This window comes from Sminthopsis crassicaudata, chromosome 1 (genome assembly GCF_048593235.1).
Source record: "Sminthopsis crassicaudata isolate SCR6 chromosome 1, ASM4859323v1, whole genome shotgun sequence".
NCBI lineage: Eukaryota > Metazoa > Chordata > Mammalia > Dasyuromorphia > Dasyuridae > Sminthopsis > Sminthopsis crassicaudata.
Window position 1 is genome coordinate 495,331,657 of NC_133617.1, and position 24,622 is coordinate 495,356,278.

General features: G+C 33.3%; 1 protein-coding gene across 7 annotated transcripts in view; it reads right to left on the reverse strand.

The window, feature by feature from the left end:
- APC (APC regulator of WNT signaling pathway) overlaps positions 1 to 24,622 on the reverse strand; it is a 117,211-nt gene that overhangs the window by 28,069 nt on the left and 64,520 nt on the right. For all 7 annotated transcript variants that reach the window (XM_074281439.1, XM_074281435.1, XM_074281437.1 and 4 more), the window contains 4 exons: positions 22,887 to 22,995; positions 21,250 to 21,363; positions 16,267 to 16,350; positions 9,552 to 9,656 (listed from right to left, as the gene is read on the reverse strand). In XM_074281439.1, coding sequence (XP_074137540.1) covers positions 9,552 to 9,656; positions 16,267 to 16,350; positions 21,250 to 21,363; positions 22,887 to 22,995 — 412 coding nt within the window. The remainder of the gene's footprint in view (positions 1 to 9,551; positions 9,657 to 16,266; positions 16,351 to 21,249; positions 21,364 to 22,886; positions 22,996 to 24,622) is intronic.

Sequence of the window (24,622 nt, forward strand, 5' to 3'; positions counted from 1 at the left end):
TTCTTGACATTTATATTTCTAGACCTGACACAATTAACTTTTCTTACTACCTTTGCTCTAAATATAACTAAGATTTTAAATTTAAACAAAACAGTCCAAGAATTTTAAGTCAGATCTATAATAGTCCCTCTGTCTATATTAGCAGTTACAGTAGAGGAATAAAATAGAAGTCGTTATGGGTCAAGATTGAGGGGAAAATATGAAATATATGCAAACTTTTTTATGAATTGTGAATTCCTTGGGTTCCACAAGCATGTTCATTTCTCTTCTAATAAACCTTGTTTTCACTTAAGTTATATGAACTTGTCTGTGAACAATACCAATGATAAAGTTTTGAGACTTATTGATTTAATCTTTTAAAATGGTAGTACCTATACTTGGAGAAAAATTTACTGATTTTTAAAATCTTTATTGAAATTCAAATTAGGTGTTTAAACTTCCTAAAAGCAGAATCCCCAATTAAGGTTTTAAATGCAGTTTTAGTTTCTTAAAATTGCAGTTCAAGAACCTATCTATATGTATCTTCTTTTCTGAATCTCTAATTAGAAAGAGATGGGAAAACAAAAGACAGTCATAAAACTTGGATGAATTATAAAAACTAAAGTTGATTTGGAAAAAACAAGAGATACAGACACTAAAAACCACTGGACTACTAAATACATCTGTATGATACTAGAAAAATCACAATCTTTCTTGGGCTTCAGCTTTTTAATTTATACAGTGACTGGGCTCTAAGAAAATGTTAAAATTCTTAAATTTCTCCAACACTTTCTTTACATTATTGTTGAACTGTGTGCAACACAAATTTGAAACTAGTCTTTAATCTATTATTTGAGTAACTATTTAAAAAAGCTATTTAACTTGACAAACATGAGACTAATAATTCTTACTTGGTTAGTTAAAAGTTAAAAAGATCTTTGAAGTCTAGTAATATATTTTTGAAGTACAGCTATTCTGAAAACAAATAATACAAATTCAATAACTTATCTAAGTAGGATTCAATAAATTTGTGTTTGATAGAAAATTCCAGATAAATCCTTTTTGCTGTCTTCATTTTAGACTTCACTTTAAACAATAAATTTTCACAATCCATATAATAAAAATTGATTTTTGCATACCTCATCAAGAGATTATTTTATAATCCCTTAATCTTTTTAAACTCCAGTATGGTGGTCAATTCCATTGTGTATAATGATACTAAAAATTAGGAATCTCAGCACTTCTATTACCCTGAAAATATTTAATGAAAATACCTTCAATTTCTTTACTGCATTTCTACACCTACTACAATGACTAATGGAGGAGAGAAACATCTTTCCTTTATTTTTGTACTTATATTAGAAAAATCTGTAGGGTCCTTCCACTGCAAATAGATATCCCCTTTTAAATAAATTTAATTTAATTTTTAAAATAAATAAATAAATAAGGATCCTCATAAGCCTATGTTTCTTAAGGCTACTCTACCCACAGAATATATGTGAATAATTCTATGATTTGGAAACAGCCCAAGGTATAATTTCAAATTGGTCTATGTGACTTTTTTTTAAACTGCTGTAATATTTTTATTAAAATATTTAAGTTTGGGGCAGCTAATTTTCCCAATGGTTAGAGCAACAGCCCTGAAGTCAGGAGGACCTGAGTTCAAATATGGTCTCAGACACTTAACACTTCCTAGCTGTGTGACCCTGGGAAAGTCACTTAACCCCATTGCCTCAGCAAAAAAATAAAGAAATAAAATATTTAAGTTTTTGAGGCAATAATCATCAATGACGTTGACTTACAGATTTTTTCCCCTGTCATTTGGATATGTATTGTAAATGAATTTATATGTTCATATTTTGGCTCAAAAAAATGGAGAGTTCATATAGTAAGTAATCAACTTTACAACTGTAAAATTCACCTATAAGTCAATCTAGAACAGGTTTTCTTCTTTGTGTCTTTTCTGAGATTAGACTGCTTAAAATTTCTTTATTATTTTGGGTATTTTGTATATTTCCAAATAACCATATATTTCCTTTAGTTTGTCAATTTTGCTAACATTCAACACTAAGATAAGGCTTTAAAGTTATTCTTAACTCCGATATAGTACTAAGTGAGGCTGGATCCCCAAAGTTAGCTGCTATTTTTTTGAGGTTCTAAGGGACCCTAAGAGACAGGGTGAGTCTGCACAAGTATCAGAATTTTAAATTATTCAATTAGGGGCAGCTAGGTGGTATGGTATATGCACCATTATACAGGGAAGAAAAGAACTTTTGCCACATTTAGTCTATTTTCTCTTGTACTTATTTGTATTTGTGGGAAAATGTGTTGGACTTTTGAAAGCCTGCTTTATATCTATTGTTCTTACTACACCACTGATGAACTGTTGGTCAGTGCTTTTCAGTTGTGTCCTCCTCTTTGTTACCTCATGGAATTTTCTTGGCAGGGATACTGGAGTGATTTGCCATTTCCTTCTCCAGCTCATTTTACAGATGAGGAAACTGAAACAAACAGGGTTAAGTGACTTGTCCAGGGTCACACAAGATAAGTGTCTGAGACTACATTCAAACTCAGGTCTTCCTAATTCCAGGCTTGATGCTCTATCCATCATACTACCTTGTTGCTCCTAATTATTTTCAATGAATAATTTAGGGTCTAATCACCTGTAGAGACTAATAAGGTCTCTTTGGGTACCCCAGAACCTCAAAAAATAGCAGTTGTGTTTGGGAACACAGCCTCTCAGAATATGTTGGTGTTGAGAGCCTGTACTTAGCAATTATATACTAGCAAAACTAAGAACCTAAAGGAAATAGTTTCATTTATACTAAAATCCAAAATAAGAGGTTTCAAACAGCCTACTCTCAGAAAACTCTCACTTTCTCATGAATTTTATAAAATTTCCTCAACCAATTTGAAATCTTATATATAAAAATATGTGTACAATCTGTATGTATGTTGTTATGATTACTAAGTGAGAACTGAGGTTTTCTGGACAATTACAAGGTGAGAACTCAGGTTCAAGACAAGAGTTAACAGCAACTGCCTGGAGACAACGGTTCGTTACAGGAAGAAGAATCTGTCGGAGAGATTTGAGTAGACACAGCAGATCTCTTCCCAGAGAGTGATCCAGCAGCTTCTGGAGACGACAGCTCGTTACAGTATGTATGTATATATCCTCTAAAATATGAATCCACTGAGAAAAGGCTTACCTAAAACTCAGGCTAAAACTTTGATCCACTAATTCCACAGAGTCTTTTCCAGACTCTGTTAACACCACTGATTGAACAACTCAATGAAGGCCTTGTGTCTGACAAAGGTATGGATGGATGTGCAGTCCTTAGGAAGGATGTAGCAATATCCCTAAGGCCATTTGGCCTTGGGAATGATGTAGTTTTAAATGATGTCTTTCTTTCCCTAGGTTATCTTGCCCCAGTTTCCTCTGTATGATCAGGATACTGAGCTCACAAATATTGCTAGCTGTCAGATAACAGCTTATTGGCCTGCAATAAAGGGGTTTCTGAGACTAATGAGCAACAATAATAAAGTGCTTATAGTTGACACCAGGGCAGAACATAATTGGGTGTCTGCTTTCATTTCAGGCCTAAAAACACACCTCCAGAAAGTTCTCCACCCTAGTGAGCTCTGCCCAGAGAATTTTGGATATTGCACACCTGGGCACAAAGTCAGAGCCAGACCACTCCCCAACTCCATCTGTAGGCCATAAAATTAGCATATCAGTGATATAAAAAAGCACTTGGTCTCTCTAATTTTTCCCTGTAAATATAATTTCTTGCTTCTGGTTCTTTGCTAATTCTTTTGGAATTTAGCCAATTTTAATTGGCATTAAAATTATAATAAACTTTGTCCCTTGTTTGGAGATGAGGTCAAGCCTGAAAATGTTTTTGAGACACTTTGTGACACTGGTCTGGAACCCCAAAATTTTTGGAGTTCCCCTTCAACTTCAACATACAAGTTGTTACATACTTATGTTACTTTAAATAGGATGGGAATGTTTTGCATTTGTATAATAAATTCATAATAAGTGAACAGAATATATCTTGTTAATTTTTAAAATGCTGGCAACTAGAATCAGATTTGTCAAAGATCTATTGAGCATGTAGCCAATCAGTCACTGTGGTTGCCAGTCTCTGGCCTGCTTTCTACCAGTCCATGGGTGCATTCATTGGCTTGGCAGGACCTTCTGAAAGATCAAGATAGATCTGTCAAAGTCTGCTTGTACAGGGATGACCTGCATTTTTTTTCTGCCCATTTGTTTAACTTCTCAAATGATCTTGGGCTTCCTATCACTACTGTTGTCCTCTAATCTTTTCTATCTTCCAAAGAGGCTTTGGGTTGGAAAAATGACTAAATTTTCCTTGACTTCCCCATTAGAATTCAGTCTGGTGCACTTTCTAGGTCACTCCTTAGGAACTAAGGCAAAATGCTACTTCTCTATCTGCCATCTTGACTCCTCCCCCTTCTGTTTGATTCTAAGGGCTATCTGAGTAGGGGAGTTACATGGTTATATTTGTATGTCATTCAGGAAAGTCATTTTGTTAGTGTATAGCATGATCTGATATAAGGAGAAATGATGTATGGAGACAAATTAGGAAGCTACAACAATAATTTAGGTGAGAGGTAATTAGGGTCTAAAGTAAAATGGTAGCTCTATGAATAGAGAGAAAGGATTGAATGCAAGAAATATAAAAATGACAATACTCTAAGATTGGGCAATGGATTGGATATGCCATTATGGAGGGAGAGTGAGAAAGCAAATAAAGCAAAGGTTATGAATCTGTGCTACTAAAAAAAAAGTATATTCCTTTAACAAAAATAGGAAAGTTGGAAGAAAGGTTGATTTTGGAGAAAATATAATGAATTTAGATAAAAAGTAAGAGATATTTTGGGGTCACCCTGTTTAAAATACCCAATAGACAACTGGTAAAGGACTGAAGCTCAGGGGAGAGACTATGACAGATTCTAGGTGTCAATGGTAAAGGGATAATTAAATCCATGGGAAATGATAAGGTTACCAAGAGAGCAAGTAATCAGAGACAAAGTAGGGGATCTAGGATAAAACTTTTGGGATCACCTGTAGTTAGGGAACATGAACTTGATAATGAACTAGCAAAGGAGACTGAAAAGGAGCAGTTAGACAAGGAGGAAAACCAAAAGAAAGTAGCGTGAAGAAAGCTCATAGAGAACAGAAGATGGCTTCAATCTTCACTGAAAACCAGAGGTAAAGTAATCTGCTGTGAGTGCAAGAACTGAGATCTGAACTTAGCTTGAGTAGAAGATAAATGAAGTTACAACAAGCTATCCCATTTTTAAAAAATAATTTTATCTTTTAATGTAATACAGAAGTTTTTAGTTTAACATTATATTTGCTTAGTAATGAAGTAAGATGGTATTGAAATAATGTGCAATTCCTATTGGGAATAGTTTTGGATTGTGATTTCATTGGTACAGGGAACTCCCAAGTGAGAAAACATTCTCTAGCAATGCAATTCAACACTATCTTTGCCACTTGCTTTTAGAGAAGTAGAGTACTGGATGGCTATGCCAGAGCCAGAATTTGGCAGAGACAGAATTTGAACTCAGATCTTCCTTACTCAGCTTGTTATGCTTTTCTTGAGCTACTAAATTATCATTTTTGTTAGTATTCAAAATTTTGACTAAACTGTTTAAAACAATCAAATAGAGCAATCTCATTTCAAACACATTTATGCATTTATCAAGCTGTCATATATTGTAATCTCTATAGATGACATTAAATTATCTTATAGTTTCTAAGCAAATTTGAATATCAATAACTGACATTCAAAATCATTGATTTAATCTTGTTCTTAGATCAGTGGTTTACAAAGTTGGGGCTGGGAATATTACTACTCAAATAAAAATCAAAATAGAGTTGTCTTTAACACCTACCCCTTATTCAGTCTCTCATAACATGCTCCTTCATCTTTCCATTGCTCTACATATTCCCAACATTTCCTGATGCTCTAGGCACTGGTCCTTTATGACAGTTACAACCTGTTAATTGGCAAAAACTGTAGCAACATTTCATTCTAACAGTTTTAGTCCTTTGGAGAATGGCCTTTGTGTTCAGAGAAGTGAAAAGTGAATAAGATCTTCAACCTAGTTTTGTTGTGGTTAAAAGAAAATGAGTTGTATGGCAATACAAGTATATAATTTCTAAATAAGTTAATATGTATATACTGAAAAATTATTTACAGATGATGGTTGCATGATGAATAAAAAATATTAAGTGCTTACTATGTGTACTGGTAATACAAATAAATTAAAAAAAAAAAAAAGATAATCCTTGTTCTCAGGAAGCTCATAATCTAATTGAGGGAGACAAACCACATAGGAGGGTTCAATAGCAAGCGATTAGAATTTACTCCTCTCAACAACTAGGATGATGCTACTGTTTTCCTGTCCTGATCAGCCACATATATGGGCAGTATAAAAACTGCATGTTTGAATGTCCACTCTCAAATAAATTCGGACAGCTGTCAATATTTCTTTTTAAATTCACAGATTAATTTAAATTGGTAAACCAGAAAGCCCTTTTCTTGATCCCCTGTACCTGCAATCAGTCACTTCTAACTAACTCAAATATTCTTTGATGATCAGCATACTATCAACCTCCTACTTGGAATGCAATTCTAACTATTCTGTTACTTTGTACCAGACACATCATTACCAAATCACTGACACCCTGACTGTACTCATTCTTCAAAGATTAACATACTTCTATCTTCAATAATTTTCCTATTCTAGGGATTCTGAATTCCCAATTGCCAATGGGGGGGGGGGGGGAGAGAGAAACTATTTCCAAACCCTATTATGGATTCTCTTTTCTTTTATTTACTTCAACTTTATCTTGGTATGAGTAGTGGCAAAAGGCAGATTTACTATAACTCATTACAGTGATCTAGAATTTACTGATCCTTCCACAATGCTCCTAGCACAATACTCTTTGGTCATCCTGCAACTCTTCCCCAAATGAGAGTTAGAGGAAAAAGAGCAATGTTGTGAAAGGGTCCCTGAAAGTATCCACCCAGCCTCTACAGAAGGAAGCCAATCCTTTAGAGTCCTCTCATAAAGTTATGATGTTATCTTTCTGTTTCTCCATCCGTACTAGCTAATAGGGTGGGGACACAAGTTAATTCTCCTTGACCTGTGATAGGAATTAGTTTCTAAGCAAGAAGTATCATCTTTGCTGAAACCCGACGTCCTTGCTGCTGCTCCTATTTATGGTTTTATCATCAAAAGATCCATTGAGGGTTGCAAAAATCTGGCACCATCCACCACATGGACTCGACTGTTTAGACCTAGGCTGGAGGTAAAGAGTAGAATTCTGGATTTGTTTTCCTGTATCTAGTCACTCATTTGTTTTATTTTTCCAATACCTCTATTTTAATTTTTTCTTTTTATCCTTTAATATTTCTTATAGCAGGCTTTTCAGAAGTCACTGTTGACTAATAAAGAGCCATAAAGTCATTTAAGATGTAGAACGTCCTCTAGAATTGAAGTGTTAAAAAAAATCCACCCTTATTGCTAGGAAAACTCCAATAGGGTGAAGAATCAGATAAAAATACCTGGTAAATGCTTAAGATAATAAATTCAACACAAATAATATCAATTAGTGCTTTTCTAAGTCATTATGTGGCAGGCAAGTGGATCTGCTCTAGAATTCCTTATGAACCTGAACAAGTGTTAGAGTCAGGGGCAGATCTCAAGGGCAGAGTATAAGAGGCACTCGGAGGCTTACAACCTATCTAACTGATTTTGGTTAAGAATATTTTTTTCTTTCAATTTATGTGTATTATTTTTTTCAAACTGCTACTAAGTTTTAGGACACCTTAAGTTATTTGGATTTAACTACATAAGAAACGGAATTGTTAGAAATTTCTTTTGGCTTTTAAGCACAGCAAAAAAATTTACTAAAACACTAAGGGTGCTATGAATTAGAAATTTTGCTTATTTCTGTCCTAACTTCTGCCCTATCCAACTTAAATAAAGTTCAATGCCATTAATTTTGTACATTGGGATGAAAAACGGAGTTTTTATTATGTTACTAAGAACTGTGAAATAATTAAGTTCAGTAACTTTGAGCCACTAGATTCTTGTTTAAGAACTATTCAAATTTATAAGTGAGATTATAATGATTCTTAGATTTCAAAATGGAAGAAGTCATTCAGTCCAACTCCTTTATTTTACATATGAGGAAATAATTCCCAGAAAAGAACGTATATGTAGTAAAGAGTATAGTCAGGATTTAAATCCATATCCTGACTTGAAATTCATTGCTCTTTTACTACAGCATTCCAGTTTAAATCATAAAATATTTTTTAAAAATGTGTCTATAATTAACATTGCTTCTGTATATATTAGTATTAAATCAATCCCCTGAAACAAATAATCTCAAAATGATTCACAAAAGCAATACTATGAATATAGAATACTTTACATTATAAAGGAAGATTATGAAAATAGAATTAAAAAAATATTTAACTGAGATATAGATAGTGTAGAAAGAAATAGCACACTGAAAAGAGGTTTAAGCATAAAGGGGAAAAATAATTTTTTTCTATTATCAATATGACTGAATTTTTCCTTTCACAACACATTTACCCTATGTATACAAAACTGAGATAAAAGTCATTTTAAAAAATGTATTTACTAAACCTAAAGCATTATAATATACAGAAACCAGAAACTGCATTAATTAGTAAAATCACAGTCTAGCATAAAAGAAATTAAAATTGTTTCCATTTTAAACATATACTAAAGAATTACTATAAATACTGATCTCAGTGTAAAAATTTCATTGAAATACTGGAAGTACAATTAATTAATAAAGCCAAGAATATTTTCTTAAGTATGAGAAGTGGCTTAAGCTTTAATAACAATAAAAAATTACCTTAAGACTTGTCAAACTGAGATTCTGAATAGAATCTTATTAGAAAACTAAAAATATAAGATATCACAATGTTAAAAGATTTGTTACAAAAAGGGTTAATTACTTCCTTATATTAAAAATAAAAAGCTGACAGGAAAAAACCCAATTATTTTCATAAACTTGAAAATTATTTAAAAAGTGATTTTATTTTCATTTCCAGGTTTACAAAGTCCAGAAGTAGAAGAGAAAACAAGAATGATAATGTAAGTGCCTCATTATAATAACCAAAGAGTAAAACTTTTTTTGTGCTAAATATTTGATAGAGATAGATGGGGATGAAATTGTTTTAACCAAGGCAAAATAAACAATTAAAAACTGATAGTTAAAGTCTATTACACAACAATCTTGTCACTTCAGAGTAAACTTTGGATACTATTTCTCTATTAAAAAAATACTAAAGATGATAAAAATATACTTCGTAATTCTGAAAGTATTGTCAATATCCCACCAAATATCAGTCTCTTAGCTTTTGAAGAACTCTTAAACAGCCTCCAAAAACAATAACTTAAAGTGTTCATGTTATAATAATTAAAAAAATAAATAAATAAACCATGCTACCATTTTAAATATCTAATTTAATTAACCAGAATGATTCATTTACCTGACTACTATTAGATGGTGCCATGCTGATTTCTGTTGCTCCTAGGCCTTCATTCTGCCTCTCTGCTTCATGGGAGATGGCATCAGGTTTGCTCTGAGATGCCCTCTAAAAACAAGAGCTTACATCATTAAGCACAGAACCAGAATCTACTTTATCATTTATACAGCTTTAAACTATTATATTAGTTACATATATTTAGAAAGACATAAAACTATTCTTTACATTTGACAACTGCCTGCCTCAACAAAACTCCAAGATGAAAATAAAGCATACTTTCTAAGCATTACAGCCTTCCCTGCAAGTCAAAGAATTTTCTGAGGCACACAGAAATATTGTCCTCCATACATCAAGATCAGGAATATACTTAACTGAATAAATGTCTTCTTCAAAGTCATAAAATCTATGCATTTAGTGCTTTTGGTTGACCTCACAGGTGAGACACCTTATTTAATATATTAATCTATACAGTACATATTTTCATCAAGAAAAATTCCCAGGAAATCTTTTAAGGAACTTTAAAAAGTAAAGATCATGAAAAATTTCCATTCCAATATGAACAAAATCTGAAATAGGGAGATTTCCTAATGTCACATGAAAGAGAATCTGTATTCAATAAAATCAAACATATCACTTCCAATAGTGATAATATGAACACTTATATGGCAACTTAAGGTTGGTAAAGCATTTTTACCTATTCTTCCAACAATTCTGTGAGACTGTGTTATAATTATCTTTGTTTTACAGATGAGGAAAATGAGGCTTCTGAAAAGGTGGCTAGTCCAAAGTAGCACAGTTTAGTAAGTGCCTGAAGCAAAATTCAAAGTTAGCTCTTCCTGATTTCAAGTCCAGATTCCAAAGGTGTTCTAATACCTTTTCTGCACATTTGAAAGTACAATTTATCTTTTGCATGGGATTGATGTATGTTTTCATTCTAAGAAAATCTAACACAAAAACTCAGCTAACAAGTAAAATTTGCAAAAGATAAATTAGTACATTCACACTACAATTTTTTTTTTTTTTGGTTTTTATAAAATATTTCATCTTTTTAAATATCAAACTTCCACATACATTTAGAACTGGTCAAAATTTCATTTCTTAAATCACCTTTTCCAACAAAATTATAGTGTAGAAAATGATAATACTCATAAATAATGAGTACTTTCAGTGTCAGAATTATAGAATCACAAAAAGTTGAACTGAAAGCACAAAGAGAGGATCTCTTCTAAACTTTTCGTAGATTTGAGGAAGCTGAAGGTCAGAGAAATAAAGTGACTTGCCAAAGAATTCCAGAGCTAATTACTGGAAGAACTCAACCTATAATTGCTTTCTCTCTGTTCATTCCACTGAACTACCTTGCTCCTAAGACATGTATATGAGATAAAATATATGAGAGGCAATGTAGCTCAATCCCAGACATCTTGGCTGTGTAGCATTTCAGGGCCCTTAGCAGCACTAATTCTACATAGTAAATAACATTGGAATGTATTGATGGAGGAAGTTTCCTTATGGAGAGCTCTCAATTCTGACAAAAATCAAAAGTTGGGACAAAAATTCCTGCAAATCAAATTTTATGAAACTGTTAAAATACTTTCTTACACTACATCCACATCACAGAAAAGAAAACACATCTTCTAAATTAAAATAATAGATATATGGCTATAGCTGGAAATGAATGAAATATTAGATTTACAAGACACATATGTTCTAAGAACAGAATCTTTTATTCATATTTCCTAGAATAAAGCAGAAGACAAAAACTGATTGTGCTCATTTGGATTCTTGAATTTGTGTAATACTAAAGTTTCAAACTGGTTCATACGTCACAGAACAAGATACAAGTCAATGTTAAATTGCTCTTCTCCCTCCTTTCCCACTTAAAGCAATTATTGAGACATTCTTATCTGGTCACAGTTTTCAGGTACAACATTTTTATTACTTAAAAAAAAAAGCATTCTCTCAATTCCTCCACAGAGAATGTCATCCTATGTAATGTAATGCCATACTTAATTCACCTTTTCATTCTATCTTGATCCTGAATCAATGACCTTTCTCCTTCAGTTACCATCCCCTCAAGCTATTATCCAGTCTTTCTTTGCTTTCATAGCTAAATTCTCAAATGGAGCTTTTTATATCTAAATCCCCTACTTCTCATCTGTTAAATTTCAAACACTCAATATATACCATGTGATTCTACTGTATAATTGCAACTATTCCTTAATTCCCAATGACCTTTTATTAATTCTTATCCTTCTTAACCTTCCAGCAGCATTTGATATATTATAGATCATACCTTCCAACAGATAAATGCTCTTTTCTGGCTTTTCATGGAACTGCTCTGACATGTTTCTTTTCCTGTCTGTCTAACTTATTCATCTCAGTTTCCTGTGCAGCATAATCATCCATGTCTTATCCCCTATATGTGACTGAACCTTGAACTCTCTCTTCCTTTCTTTTTCCTATGGGAAGAGGACAAAATGCTTAAAGTTCCTGTCTGATCTCTAGTGTCCTCCAGGAAAATGCTATTTTATTGCACAACATATTGCTTGCCTTTGAGGTAAGAGCAGAAAATAACATTCTATTGCCCAGGATCTCCTACTCTATCTCCAGGAGGAAGAAAAGAAAAGCTATTCTACTGTGAAACAGTTCTTCAGTCAGATCTCCAGCCTCCCTTATTTAAAAAGAAAAATGCCATTCCAGTCATCACTAGGCTCTTTCCTTCTAAGGAAGTAGAGAAAGGTCATTCTTTCCAGTCTCCAACCTGGTCTCCTACCCTGGGACTAAGGGAATCACAACACTTTCAACTTCAAGCACCTGTCTCTTCCTCTAATCTATCCAGTGATTCTAAATATCCAAAAATTATTATTCAACCCCAACCTCCCCAATCTCCACTGATCAGTCTTTTATACCTATTTCCCTATCCCTTTAATATCCCACTCTAAAGCAACATACTTTTTCCACTGTGCTCTTTGAATAATTTACTTTATAACAAACTTGCTTCCATTTTAAATCCCCCCCAACTCCTTCATCTTCAATCTTTTCTCACCCCTTCCATCTTATAGTTTTTGAATCTATCTCCCTCCTGATGACACAGCCTCCTTTTGTAGCACTAGCTGTACTTTGACTCATTTTCACCAAATCACTGATTGAAGGGAGAGTTAGAATATTTTTTGCTCCCCATTGCTACTTCCAGGTTCTTCTACCACAAATTCAGTAACCCTTTTCTCCTTTCACTCTATTTAAATCTATTACGCAATCAAAATTTTGAATATTATTTTCTATTGACTTCCAAAGATAGTCTCCTTTTCTTTTCAACTCTTGCCCTCATATTATCAGAGTTAAACACATATATTTCATAATTCCTCAAGCATGCTAGTTTCATAGTGCCTCATTTTATTTCATTTGATCTTGGCCTTCAGAGACCATAAAATGAAATCTCAGAGGCTTATGGAGTTGGTGCCCAGTAAAAGGATCTACCCACAAATGCCACTTATATATTTTTGAACTTTGAAATTCTCTTTTCTATTACTTCACTACCACTGCATATTTCCTCTGCCATGAAACTCCAACCTATGGGATTTTTTTCATCTATATCATAACCTCCAATTACTCATTGAGGATGCAATAGGGACAATAGCTGTTGAATCAGAAAGCATAGGCTAAAATCAGTTATACTATTCAATATCAATGGGATCTTGGACAAGTTACTTAACCTCTCCCCGAGACTCAATTATAAAATAACAGGATTGGATTAGATGATGTCTACCTCTAAATCTTTTTTTAAAAATATTTTTAAAAACCAGGAAGAATGCTATATTGGAATGCCTAAGAACTATATATTCAATTAATATCACTGTAAAATTATAACACTTTTGTAGTTGTTTGCTCTCAACAAAGATTATTTTTTCCTAAAAGACAACAAAACTGTCAGGGAGAACTGATTGGCTTTTCTGAATGAAAATTCCTGGTAATCTAAGTATATTAAAATTTCCACCCATGAGTAGGAGGAACTCCTTAGATTTAGTGCATTTTAAAAGACCATGATATGTTTCCATATGGAAATGGGGGTGAGGAGGAAGGGAAGGATGGTATGAAAAGGATAAGTGTCACCGTATCCTTGTTCCATATCCTTGCTGTGTTAAGGCAATGTAAATCTTCTTTTATTCCTCCCTTTGCTTATTATTCAATGATCTGCCAGTGCTTCAATTTATCTCAACAGAAAATCTGAACAGGGTCCTGCTATTTGGTCTACCTCTAATATTTGGCACAATATATAATGGGAATGAAATAAAAATAAAATGATGTACTGGCTCACACTGTAGCTGGGTTGGGGAATGAGTGTCACATATATGGAGGATAGGGCAATCAGATGATGGGGCTTGTACACTGAGTCTTCTCTCTGGGGTTAGAGAGAAGGTTCCCACTTAAAAGTAATTAACTCATGGGTATTTGAGCAGACTTCCCAGGACAATGAATAAAGTGACATGTCCAGCACTCCCCAGCTAAGGTTCATTGTCCTGTAGAAATAGAATGCCAGCATAAAGACAAGTGAAATGGCTCAGTATTGTTAACAACTAGAGATAGAACTCTTGGCCTTCAGGGACCATTCCAGAATTTTCCCCAAAAATTACAGAGATAGCTAGTGGAGCTGGTGCCCAGTAAAAAGTATCTCCCCTAAAGCATTTGGGGATTGACAAGTCCCAACCAGGAAACCATCTTATGGTCTTTGATTCAAAGGTTCTACTCCCCTAATAGATAGGATCTATGAGATAGGAGAAGGAGATCTAAAGTGGGAAAGATACTCTGCATGAGGGAACAAGGAACAGCTGGATCTTTTATCTAGATGCATTTAAGGTGTGTGTCTTGGGGGAGAAAAGGGGAAGTCAAATAGAAACTTAATGAATCATTGCAGCTAAGTCTCCTGAGGTAATTTTCATAAGTTAAAGTTTTTGAAGGCCTTTTTAAAATAAATCAGCTAGATTTACTAGAGCCTTCAGACAAGAATGCTCTTTGTCCCTTTTTAGGTCACTGAGATAGAGTTGCTTATATCTAGTACTATAAAGATGAACCCCTTTTGATATCATCTCTCCTGGAAATCTTCAAGGGAGGGGGTGAAGTTCTTAACAGAAATGGTTTGATAGATAGAATTTATGCAGAATGAGGTGCATGGGGGAAGAGAACTGGAGGGGGATGGAGGAAAAATCAACTGCTACATCATGACAAGACTGCCTCAAGGTCAAGTAGACTACACATTTCACTTTTGGGGTAAGACCTCATCAGACTCAGGACAATAAGGTAACAGAATGGATGCAGCAGTCAAGTCAGAAAGTTGAGTTCAAATCTGGTATCTGATACTATGGGATGGGGCAAATCACTTAACCTTGTTTTTTTCAGTTTCTCATCTGTAAAATTAGCTATAGAAGGAAAAGACAAAATCCTCCAGTATCTCTGCCAAGAAAACCTCATATGGGACTAAAAATAACATCTATCAGAATTTAGCTTCAGACTTTAGCTATGTTTCGCCCCTACATGTAGGTTAATCAGTTGGTGAAATTTGGTCAAGCCCAGATTATTGTGACAAAAATTACCATAGATGTAAATTAGTGTTCTAAGGATGGAGGAAGGACTCACAAAAGCCTGCCACTACACTAGCTAAATGGGAAAAGGCAATGACATCCTTTCCTGCAGGGAACTATGGATGTGACTCCTGAAATCTGGGGTGGAGAAGAAAGCAATTAAAAGTTATCTTACTCATAGGAACTAGTAAAATTAAACAGAGAAATTTAGCACAAAGATACCAGAGACCTTCAGCTCAATCTAAAACAGAGGAATCCTGTAAAGGCCTAAGATAGATCACTCAAAAAGTCATAGAAAGAAGACAATTAAGATGCATTTCCTGGATCCTCCATTTTAAGGAAGGGTTTAGACCAGCCATTCCTTCATTCTCCAAACTTCGTTATTAAACCCCAGTTGCTTCCTAACTCTGATATGAGCCTTCTTCTGTTGGTGAGTTCTTCTAGAAACCCCATTTTGGGGAAGGGCCTCATTCGTTAGATTCATCCACTGTATTCCTGAATGGGTATCTTCTCCCTATCCACTGCTTTTCAACCATGGCATATGTCTTAGAGTTCCTAGTTGGCTCTGGAATACTCTGAAATATATGGCTAGATAGGCTATGGATATGACCTAGTATGGCAACTCACGTTCCTAGGAGAAAATTATTACTTTTACAATTCTCTATAGTATTCCTTTGAGTAAGAGCACTGGGGACCCATGAATTTATTTTAAAAACCATTGTGGTAACTGTATTCTGACCTAGTTTGTTTTCTTTTTAATACCATAATATTTAATATAAATTCAAATATAATATTTGAAATCATTATTTTGAGTGGCCCATAGCTTCACCATAATTGCCAAAGCATCCAGAGTTATTACTATGTGTAAACTAGATATAGGTTATAGTAGTATATTCCTACAAGAAAGTAATCTTATTTATGCATTATAATTATCCAAAGATAAACAGAGACAGCAATTACTTGTATTATTCCTCTAGCTAGGTCCAAAATAGAATAAACATTGAGATACCATTATAGTGACAGGATCCCATAGTTTTCAGTCCAGATAATATTTTACCACTAATTATATCATATAAAAAAGAAAAGCCTGCTGAATATTTATTTACACATTGACATATAGTACAACTATATAGCTTACGAACCTCTGCTTCTGCAGGTTGGGACTGTAATAATTGTCGTATGCGAAGTATATCTTTCTCGATTTGCTGAATTCTAGCCACTCTTAGCTAAAATAAAAATAAATGATAAAATTACATATAATGTGGGTATTTATATGTATACAAATATATACACATATACCCAAATGGTAAAAATATAATTATATAAACTATAATATATTATATATGTATAATATATAATTATATAAACTATAATTGTTTTGATAAATTATGACAGACCAATGAATTCTTTCATTCCTATAGCATGAAATAAAATACAAATGTCAACACATTTATGATTCGAGACAAATGTCAACTCAACTTTTAATATCTCACATTTTCTCCATTAGAAACATTCCCCTAAAACTTCAAAGAGAGTTTTTAAAAATTAAATTTTATTTTAAAGAAGGAATTAAACATGTAAACATAGCTTTCAATAAGTAAATCCACTGGAAAATAAGTCATCAGAGCCAGATTTCTCTCCTACTTCAATTGGACTTCTGTTTCCAGTTTACTTAAACTAGGGCATACTTTTGTGAAATTTTAATTTGTATTCATCCTAATAAATTTAGAAAGTCAAATTTAGCAGTTTCTTTTTTCTCAATGCAAAATCACTTGATGTATGCATCAAGGAGGAACAAATGTTCCTTCTAGATTATGATTCACTTGAACATAATTTTCATTTCTAGAACTACCATTACAATGATGGTTAAAATATTAGATTAAAAAAAGGTAAATAAAAAGGAGCTGACCTAAAAAGAAGTTAGAATGTCAGAACTAAGAGAAAACAATGTGAAAGAAATCAACCTAATATTTATATTTAACAATTAAGTGTATTCTGGTGGCCAGAGGCAGCCAGGTGGTGCATTGGATAGAGTGCTAGGCCTAAGCCTAGCATCAGAAAGACTCATCATCCTAAGTTCAAACCTAGACTGACATTCTAGCTGTGTCCTGTGCCCTAGGCAAGTCACTTAACCCAATTTAATTCACTCCCTCATCTGTAAAATGAGTTGGAGTAGGAAATGGCAAATGCACTCTAGTATCCTTGCCAAGAAAACCCCAAAAGGGGTCATGAAGGATCAGACATGACTAAGAATGACCCCACCTCAACAACAATAAAGGATGGTCTCAGGACTATTATGAAGACTGAAGGCAAAAAAATGGAGGCAATAAGTACAGACTACCAGATTTTTGAGGATGGGGAATTATGGAAGAAGAGAGAATTCCTAAGGTCTATTTTTGAGATAAAGGAGTAAGGAGTAAGAACAGACATCTGAAATAACTGTTGTGGGGAATACAATAAAATGACACTCAGGACTTTTTCCAGTTTGAAATTTGTGATTCCTATTATCTCAAGGCTTCAAGACTCAGCTCAAGAGGCCTTTTGAGGTTTAAGGCCTTTTCTGATATCCTCAGCTACATAGTGCCTTTCTGTTCCTAGGTTTACAAACTATCTTTTTGGACATATGTGTGTTCTCTCCCCCATTAAAACAAGCTTCTTAAGAGTAAGAACTGTTTGTAGTTTTCTCTTTTTATCCTTAGCATTAGTAGTGCTAAGTACACATTAGGCATCTGATAAATGCTAATGATTATCTCAGTTTGCCCTACATGTTTTTTGGGGATATACTGAACAGAAAGTTGTTGAGTTCCATTATTTCTATTACATTGCCCTACCTCTCTATTATTAAATCATTACCAAATACTTTTGCTGATTGTTGCTTTATAATATAGTTCATGATCCAGAAATGCTATTCTCCCTTCCTTCCTACTTTATTTCAATATTTCCACTGATATTCTAGATATCTTGTTTCTCTAACTGATTTGATTATTACTTTATACAGCTCTATAAAGGATCCTTTTGATAGTTTAGATGGTATAGCAGTGAAAGTGTAAATTAATTTTGATAATTTAGTCTAATTGTAATAACATGGCCTAGTCTTGAGCACCAAATATTCTTCTAAGCCAAAGTTTTTTAAACTGTAGGTTGCAACCCCAATGGGGCCATATAACTGAATGTGAGGATTTCAAAATTATGACTTATTATCAGTAAATGTTTGATTTGTATGTCTATTTTATATTCCGAAAAACTTAGGGACATATAAAAATTTCTTGGACAAAAAGAGGTCACTAGTACAATAGGTTTAAGAAGCCCTGCTCTGAGATATAAGTTGATCTTTATTTCCTTAAATGGTATTTTGGATATGAATATAGTTTTTAACTCCACAGAAGATGAAACCCCTACTCCCATCCCAGGATAAGCCCATCACTTCTACATGCTGCTAAGACTATGTTAGTTAACACCAAGGCTACTAATTGAAGCCTTGAGGGACACCATGTTCATCAGCCTCCTCTCCTGTCTTATTACAGGATTGGAGAGTGGAGTAGCAAATACCTCCCAAAGCCTTCTTTGTAGAAGGCATAAAGTGAACCCTCAGTTCACTCCATCTGTTGCTCCGCCTGGTTTCAACTCCATGAAAGAAGATACTTTCTAATGTCCTTCCCCCCAATTCTATCCTTGTTTTCCTGACTCCTTTTGTTAGTTGTTTCTTCCCTTTACATTGCAAGCTCTTTGAAGACAGGGACTGTATCTAAATTTTTTTTTTTTTTTTTGCACAGTGCCTGGCACATAGCAGGGATTTCATAAACATTTACTGGACAGAACAAATATTCTGTATGCTTTGGTAATATTTATGCATTCTGTTTTTATTTTTAATGAGACTATTCTTTCTATTACTGCCTCTTTAATTTTGTTATTACATAAAAATGCTGTTAATTTGTGAGAGTTTATTTGATAGCCTGCAACTTTGCTGAATAGTTATTTCAATTGATATCTTTGATGATTCTCTAGGATCTTCTAAATAATCCACAATATCAGAAAACAGGAATCAATTTTTGTCCAATTAGCCTGTTTTAAAATTTCTTTTGCTTCTCTTATACAGTAGTTCTTTGCTTCACCTTATCCTAGTTAAAATAATATAATCTATTTATCTCATAATTATAATTTGTGGCAATGCTTTCTCAATTTTCAGAATAATTTCTGTAGTATTAGTACTCTTTTCTTAAAAGCATGATAAAATTCTGAGACTACAATAACATCTTTAGTTTTTTGTTGTCTTTAGTAGCTAATTCTCTTTACTTTTCTGAGATTTGATTATTTATGTCTTTCCTTGGTCTTCTGTTTATATGAGCATGTTATATATTCAAAGGTGGTTCCCCTATTTCTTTGATGTTTATAATTTTAGTAAAATACAACAGTATTTTTGATCAAGATGTGCTGGTAAAGGTTAAATAACTGGCTCACTGAACAAGTGTACATATAACGTTCTTTTAAGTTTCATCTGTATTACTGACATTTTCTCTACCACTTTTTAAAGAACAGACAATGAGTGAAACAATAAACCAATCTATGACTCGTAATGTAAAGTTGGTCTAAATGCACACTCTCAAAATTTAATGATCAACTGTGGTTAAAGCTGGCTCAAGCACATCTCAGATTCTGATCATTTTTTAACTTCTGTTTCTGTTCTGATTCTTCTATGATCATTTGGTATTGGGTTAATTGTATTTTCCAGTCCCACAAGTTACTTCTCTCTATTTCTCATTGCTTTCATTTCTAAACTATTTGAGAAAGTCAACTACAATTGTCTACTACTTTTCTTCTCCTTAATTCTATAGTCTGGCTTCTGATCACATTACTCAGTTGAAACTGCTACATTCAAAGTTATCAATTATTCCATAATTGCAGAACTCAAGACTTCCTCTCAATCCTTATTCTTTAGGCCTCTTGGGAGTCTCTGATACTGTTGATTACACTGTTCTTTTTTTTTGCTGAGGCAGTCAGGATTAAGTGATTTACCCAGGGTTATACAGCTAGGAAGTGTTAAGTGTCTGAGGCCTGATTTGAATTCGGGTCCTCTTGCTTTTAGGAATAATACTCTATCCACTGTGCCACCTAGCTGCCCCACACTGTCCTTGATACTCTGATTTAGAAATTTCAACATGATATAGTTAATTTTCATTCTCTTCCTACTGAACTATTTCAGTCCAATCTCTCCTAAATCTTTTTTTTGCTGGCTCTCCATTCAGAATGTACTCCCTAAATATGACTATACTTCAGTGCTCTGCTCTGGACCCTTTTCTCTTCTCCCTCTATATTAATTTTTTTGCTCATTGATCCCATCAATTCCCACAGATTTAATTATTATCTCTATGCAGATGATTTTTAGATTTATTTATCTAGCTATAAGTTCTCTCCTATCTCATCTCTCCTATCTCACATCTCTATCAATTGAGCATCTTCAATCCCAAATGTCCCTAAATCCCTTCTAACAAACCATCTGCTCCAATTTTGCTTATTTTTATTAAGAGCACCACCATTTCCCCAGTCACCTCAAATGGCAACATCAATGTCACCCTGGACTCCTTACTCTCTCACTTCCCATATTCAGTCTGGTACAAAGTTCTATTAATTCAACCTTTTCAACATCCCCTGCATATATATACCTTTCTCTGCTATGATACTATAACCATCGATCCTTTACTGCCTTATCACCTCATTCTTCATAATTTTCTAGTTATTCTTTCAATCTCTCCCTATTCCTACATTCAGTTATCAAATTGATCTTTGTGAAATACTGCTACATTTGGGAATTTAAAATAATGTACAAAATATCTCTACTGAATTAAAAATGTTTTAAAAAAGAATATCTTAACAATTATTTTCCATCTCAAATGTATTTGTTTTTTTTTAATCATTTCAATATTATCATCTAATATTCTCCTGTAACAGAGAAAAAAGTTAAACAAAACAAACAAATATAAAATATAAATTTTATCTGAAAGGACAAAGGGCATGCAGAAACCTATATCTAACAGTCTGATAAAATTCCAATGTCTTTTTAAATTAAATAGGAATTATTTGTTTAGTCGTAAGTATTTCAAAAAGTATTATTTAATATTTTAAATTACCTGTGCTCGTTTTTCCATATCCTGGCAAGTACCCAGCTGTTCTTCCATTGCAGCTCTGATCTGCCTTGCTTCATACTCCAACTGCCTCCTAGTCATATCTGTTTGCAAAGAGAACTGGGGAAGGTAGCAAAGTAAATTAGTAAAGGACAGAAAAAAAAATTAAGTCTTAAGAGTATGAATTTTTATGCTAAAAAACACAATAACGAAATGAGGGAGTAAGAACAGTCAACAAATTCACAAATGGGCATGAGATACACACGCATGCGCATACGCGCGCGCGCACACACACACACAGATAGATAGATGTATATATGTGAAGATAGTCAATTGTCAGTTTAAGAAAAACCCGACGGTTTGATTATTATGGTAAGTCTAATTCCCTTTGTGAAATACAAACTAAAATCCAAGTTCATTTATATTTATTCTTGGTTACAAATTATTTTAAATATATGCATATTTCTTATCTCTAACAAATCATCAATACCTTGCAATATTATTTGTAATTGTATATAAAATGGATGATAAACTGTGAAGTCTAAGTCAAGGAAAAACCTGGGTATGGATATAACAGTGGTTCTCCAATACTATGTCAGTATTAATAATACAAAACTCTGGCTCATTCTATTCAAACTGAAAAAGTTTGTAGTCTTCACTATTGAATGCATGTTTGTTATTTGAAGGCCTAATCTACATTCAGAAAGGCTAATCACTAGGAAAGACTGCCATGTAATAAAATTCTGGGACCACAACAATCCAAAAACTTTTCACTAAGATAGTATAGATTTCTGATGCAAAACAAAAAAACAAAACAAAAGAATGGTAACAACTGAATTAGAACCAATTCTGATACTTTCTGAAATGGTCAAAAAAGTTTTGTGTTTTTTTAAAAATCCCTATATTAGAAATTTTTTTTTAAATTTAGCATTGACTTGAGATAGCTTCAGAGTATCTTCCACCTTATAAGACTACATTTGAAGTTATCTAATGTGATTCTAGAATCTTAACAGATCAAATAGGATGGTGAAAAATAACACAGACTCAGTCATAAAATCTCAATCAGAAGGCGTATTAAGAAAAAAAAAAAAAAAAAAAAAAAAAAGAATCAATACTAGTAAGCTCCAGCATATCCCTGGTCCTATAAAATTTCATTTTAGTAGATTCAGACAAATGTTTTAATTGTTGATTTTTTTTTTTCAGATTCTATTATGCAACACATAAACTACCCCTCTCTTAACTTTGTGACCTACAAAATTAATAAGCATACGATTTATGCCTTTACATAGAATTTGACTAAAAAAAAAAAAAAAAAAAAAAAAAAAAGAATAGGATGAAACACAGAACCCTAAGGCTTTGTACTCATAGATCCCTACAAACTGACACTAAAATGTGAATTTCTCTTTAGTTGTGGTCATTTAACCAATTTTAATTCACTTAACTGTAATATTGTTTAAAAGCGATGGCTTCTTTCAGAGCTAGAAATTAGTTTCTTTATAGAACATCTACATTAAAAAAATGTACTTTTAATTTTGCATAAATAATTAGGACAGATATAATAAAACATACATTAATATAGCTGTTACTTATATAAAATAAGTTACTGAATCTAAATAAGTCAGTCAGGTTGCTTGGGTACTTACATTTTCTGTTAAAGGAAGACTATCTATCCTTTTAGTTAGATTTTGAAGTTGAGCATAATACCAATCTTTTTCTTTTTCTTCTTTTTCAAGTTCTGCAAGTAGTAGTGATCTTAAAAAAAAAAAAAAAAGTTAGTGATAATGTAGAATACATATAAATCTACCATAGCACTTTAATAGTAGATTTTATTAAAAAAAAAATTAAAGTATTAACATTGAATCTAATTAAAAATAGATTAACTTTCAGTTCAGTAAGTACTTATATAGCATTTGCTATGTGTAAAGCCCAGTAGTCTGCTCCATAACTTCCATTCCTAATTTACTTGGCTTCTTCAAAATTCAGCTCAAAGACCATCTTCTATAGGAGGACTTTTCTTGATCCCCTCAGATAATAAAGTTTTCCTTTCCATCTATTCAATATATATCTTGTATGCAAACAATAATTTATAGGTTGTCTCTCATATTACAATGTATGTATCTTGGGAACAGGGACTGTTTTTTCCCTTTCTTAGTCAAAGAAGTACCATGCCTTCTGCATGGTACAATGGTTGTTACTCTTAATGCTCTAAGGACCAAAAAGACTTAACTGGGTCAAAATATAGCCAACTGTGACTGATCAGATTACTTGATCAGCTTGAAAGGCTCTATGACAGGTTGGGCACAAATAGTGCATATAAACATTTGCAGTACAAATTTCTCTAAATTTACATATCTCACTTTTTTTTTTTTTTTTTTTGGAGCCACTGCAATTTTGCTTTACTCATAGTTCAGCATGTTTTTTAATGCTGGTACCCATGGCTGGGAAGTACAAAGTCAAGGTTTCCCATGTCTCACAATCAATTTCAAAGTTCTTCACTTGAAAGTATTCTTGTACTGATCTCCAAGTGATTATCTGCCTTATATGAGTATTACACAAAAAGACTTTTAGGCAAACATATGTTTGACATTTGAATAATGTGTCTTGCTCATCAGAGTTGCATTTAAATGGAGAGTTTGAATGCTTGGAGGCTTAAATAAAGAAAAGATCTCATTGTCCTGTACTTATCTTGCCAGGTGATATTGAGAAATCAGCCTAAGACAATTCAAATGGAAGCATTTCAGTTTCCTGGATTGGTCCCTGTACATTGTCCAGGGTTCACAAGAATACAACAATGAGGTCTACAAAATAGCTCTGTAGACCTTCTCTATAGTATTCAGCCTAATATCTTTTTCTTCTACATTTTCCTTCGGAGCCTCCCAAACACTGAGCTAGCTCTAGCAAAGCATGCATCTCATTTATGAAGATGTTCCTAGAATTTATAATGCCAAAATAAGTGAATTTATCCACAGATTTCAACATTTCCCTATTTTCTGCAACTAATGGTTACATGTACAAAGATGGTGTAGGGCTAGCTGGTGAAGAACATGTTTTTTTGGTGTTTTTAGGCCAAAAGTAGCACAAGCAACAGATCCATGCTTTGTTGTGTATTAGCCTCACAGGTTTCACTGAGTGCACAATCACCTGTAAAGAATCACCTACCAATTTTCCCTTTCCATCTTAGTCTTAGTATATAGTTTTTTCAAATTAAATCATTTACTAGCAGTGTGGTGGTAGGTACCTTGATATCATTTTCATTGTCTTTGAAGGTATTGGGTAACACAGAAAATATTATAGAAACAACAAACACAAAGGCCTGTTTCATGCCACTGGTGATGGGAAAACACAAGACCATCATTTATTATCCCCATGCAAATATGGC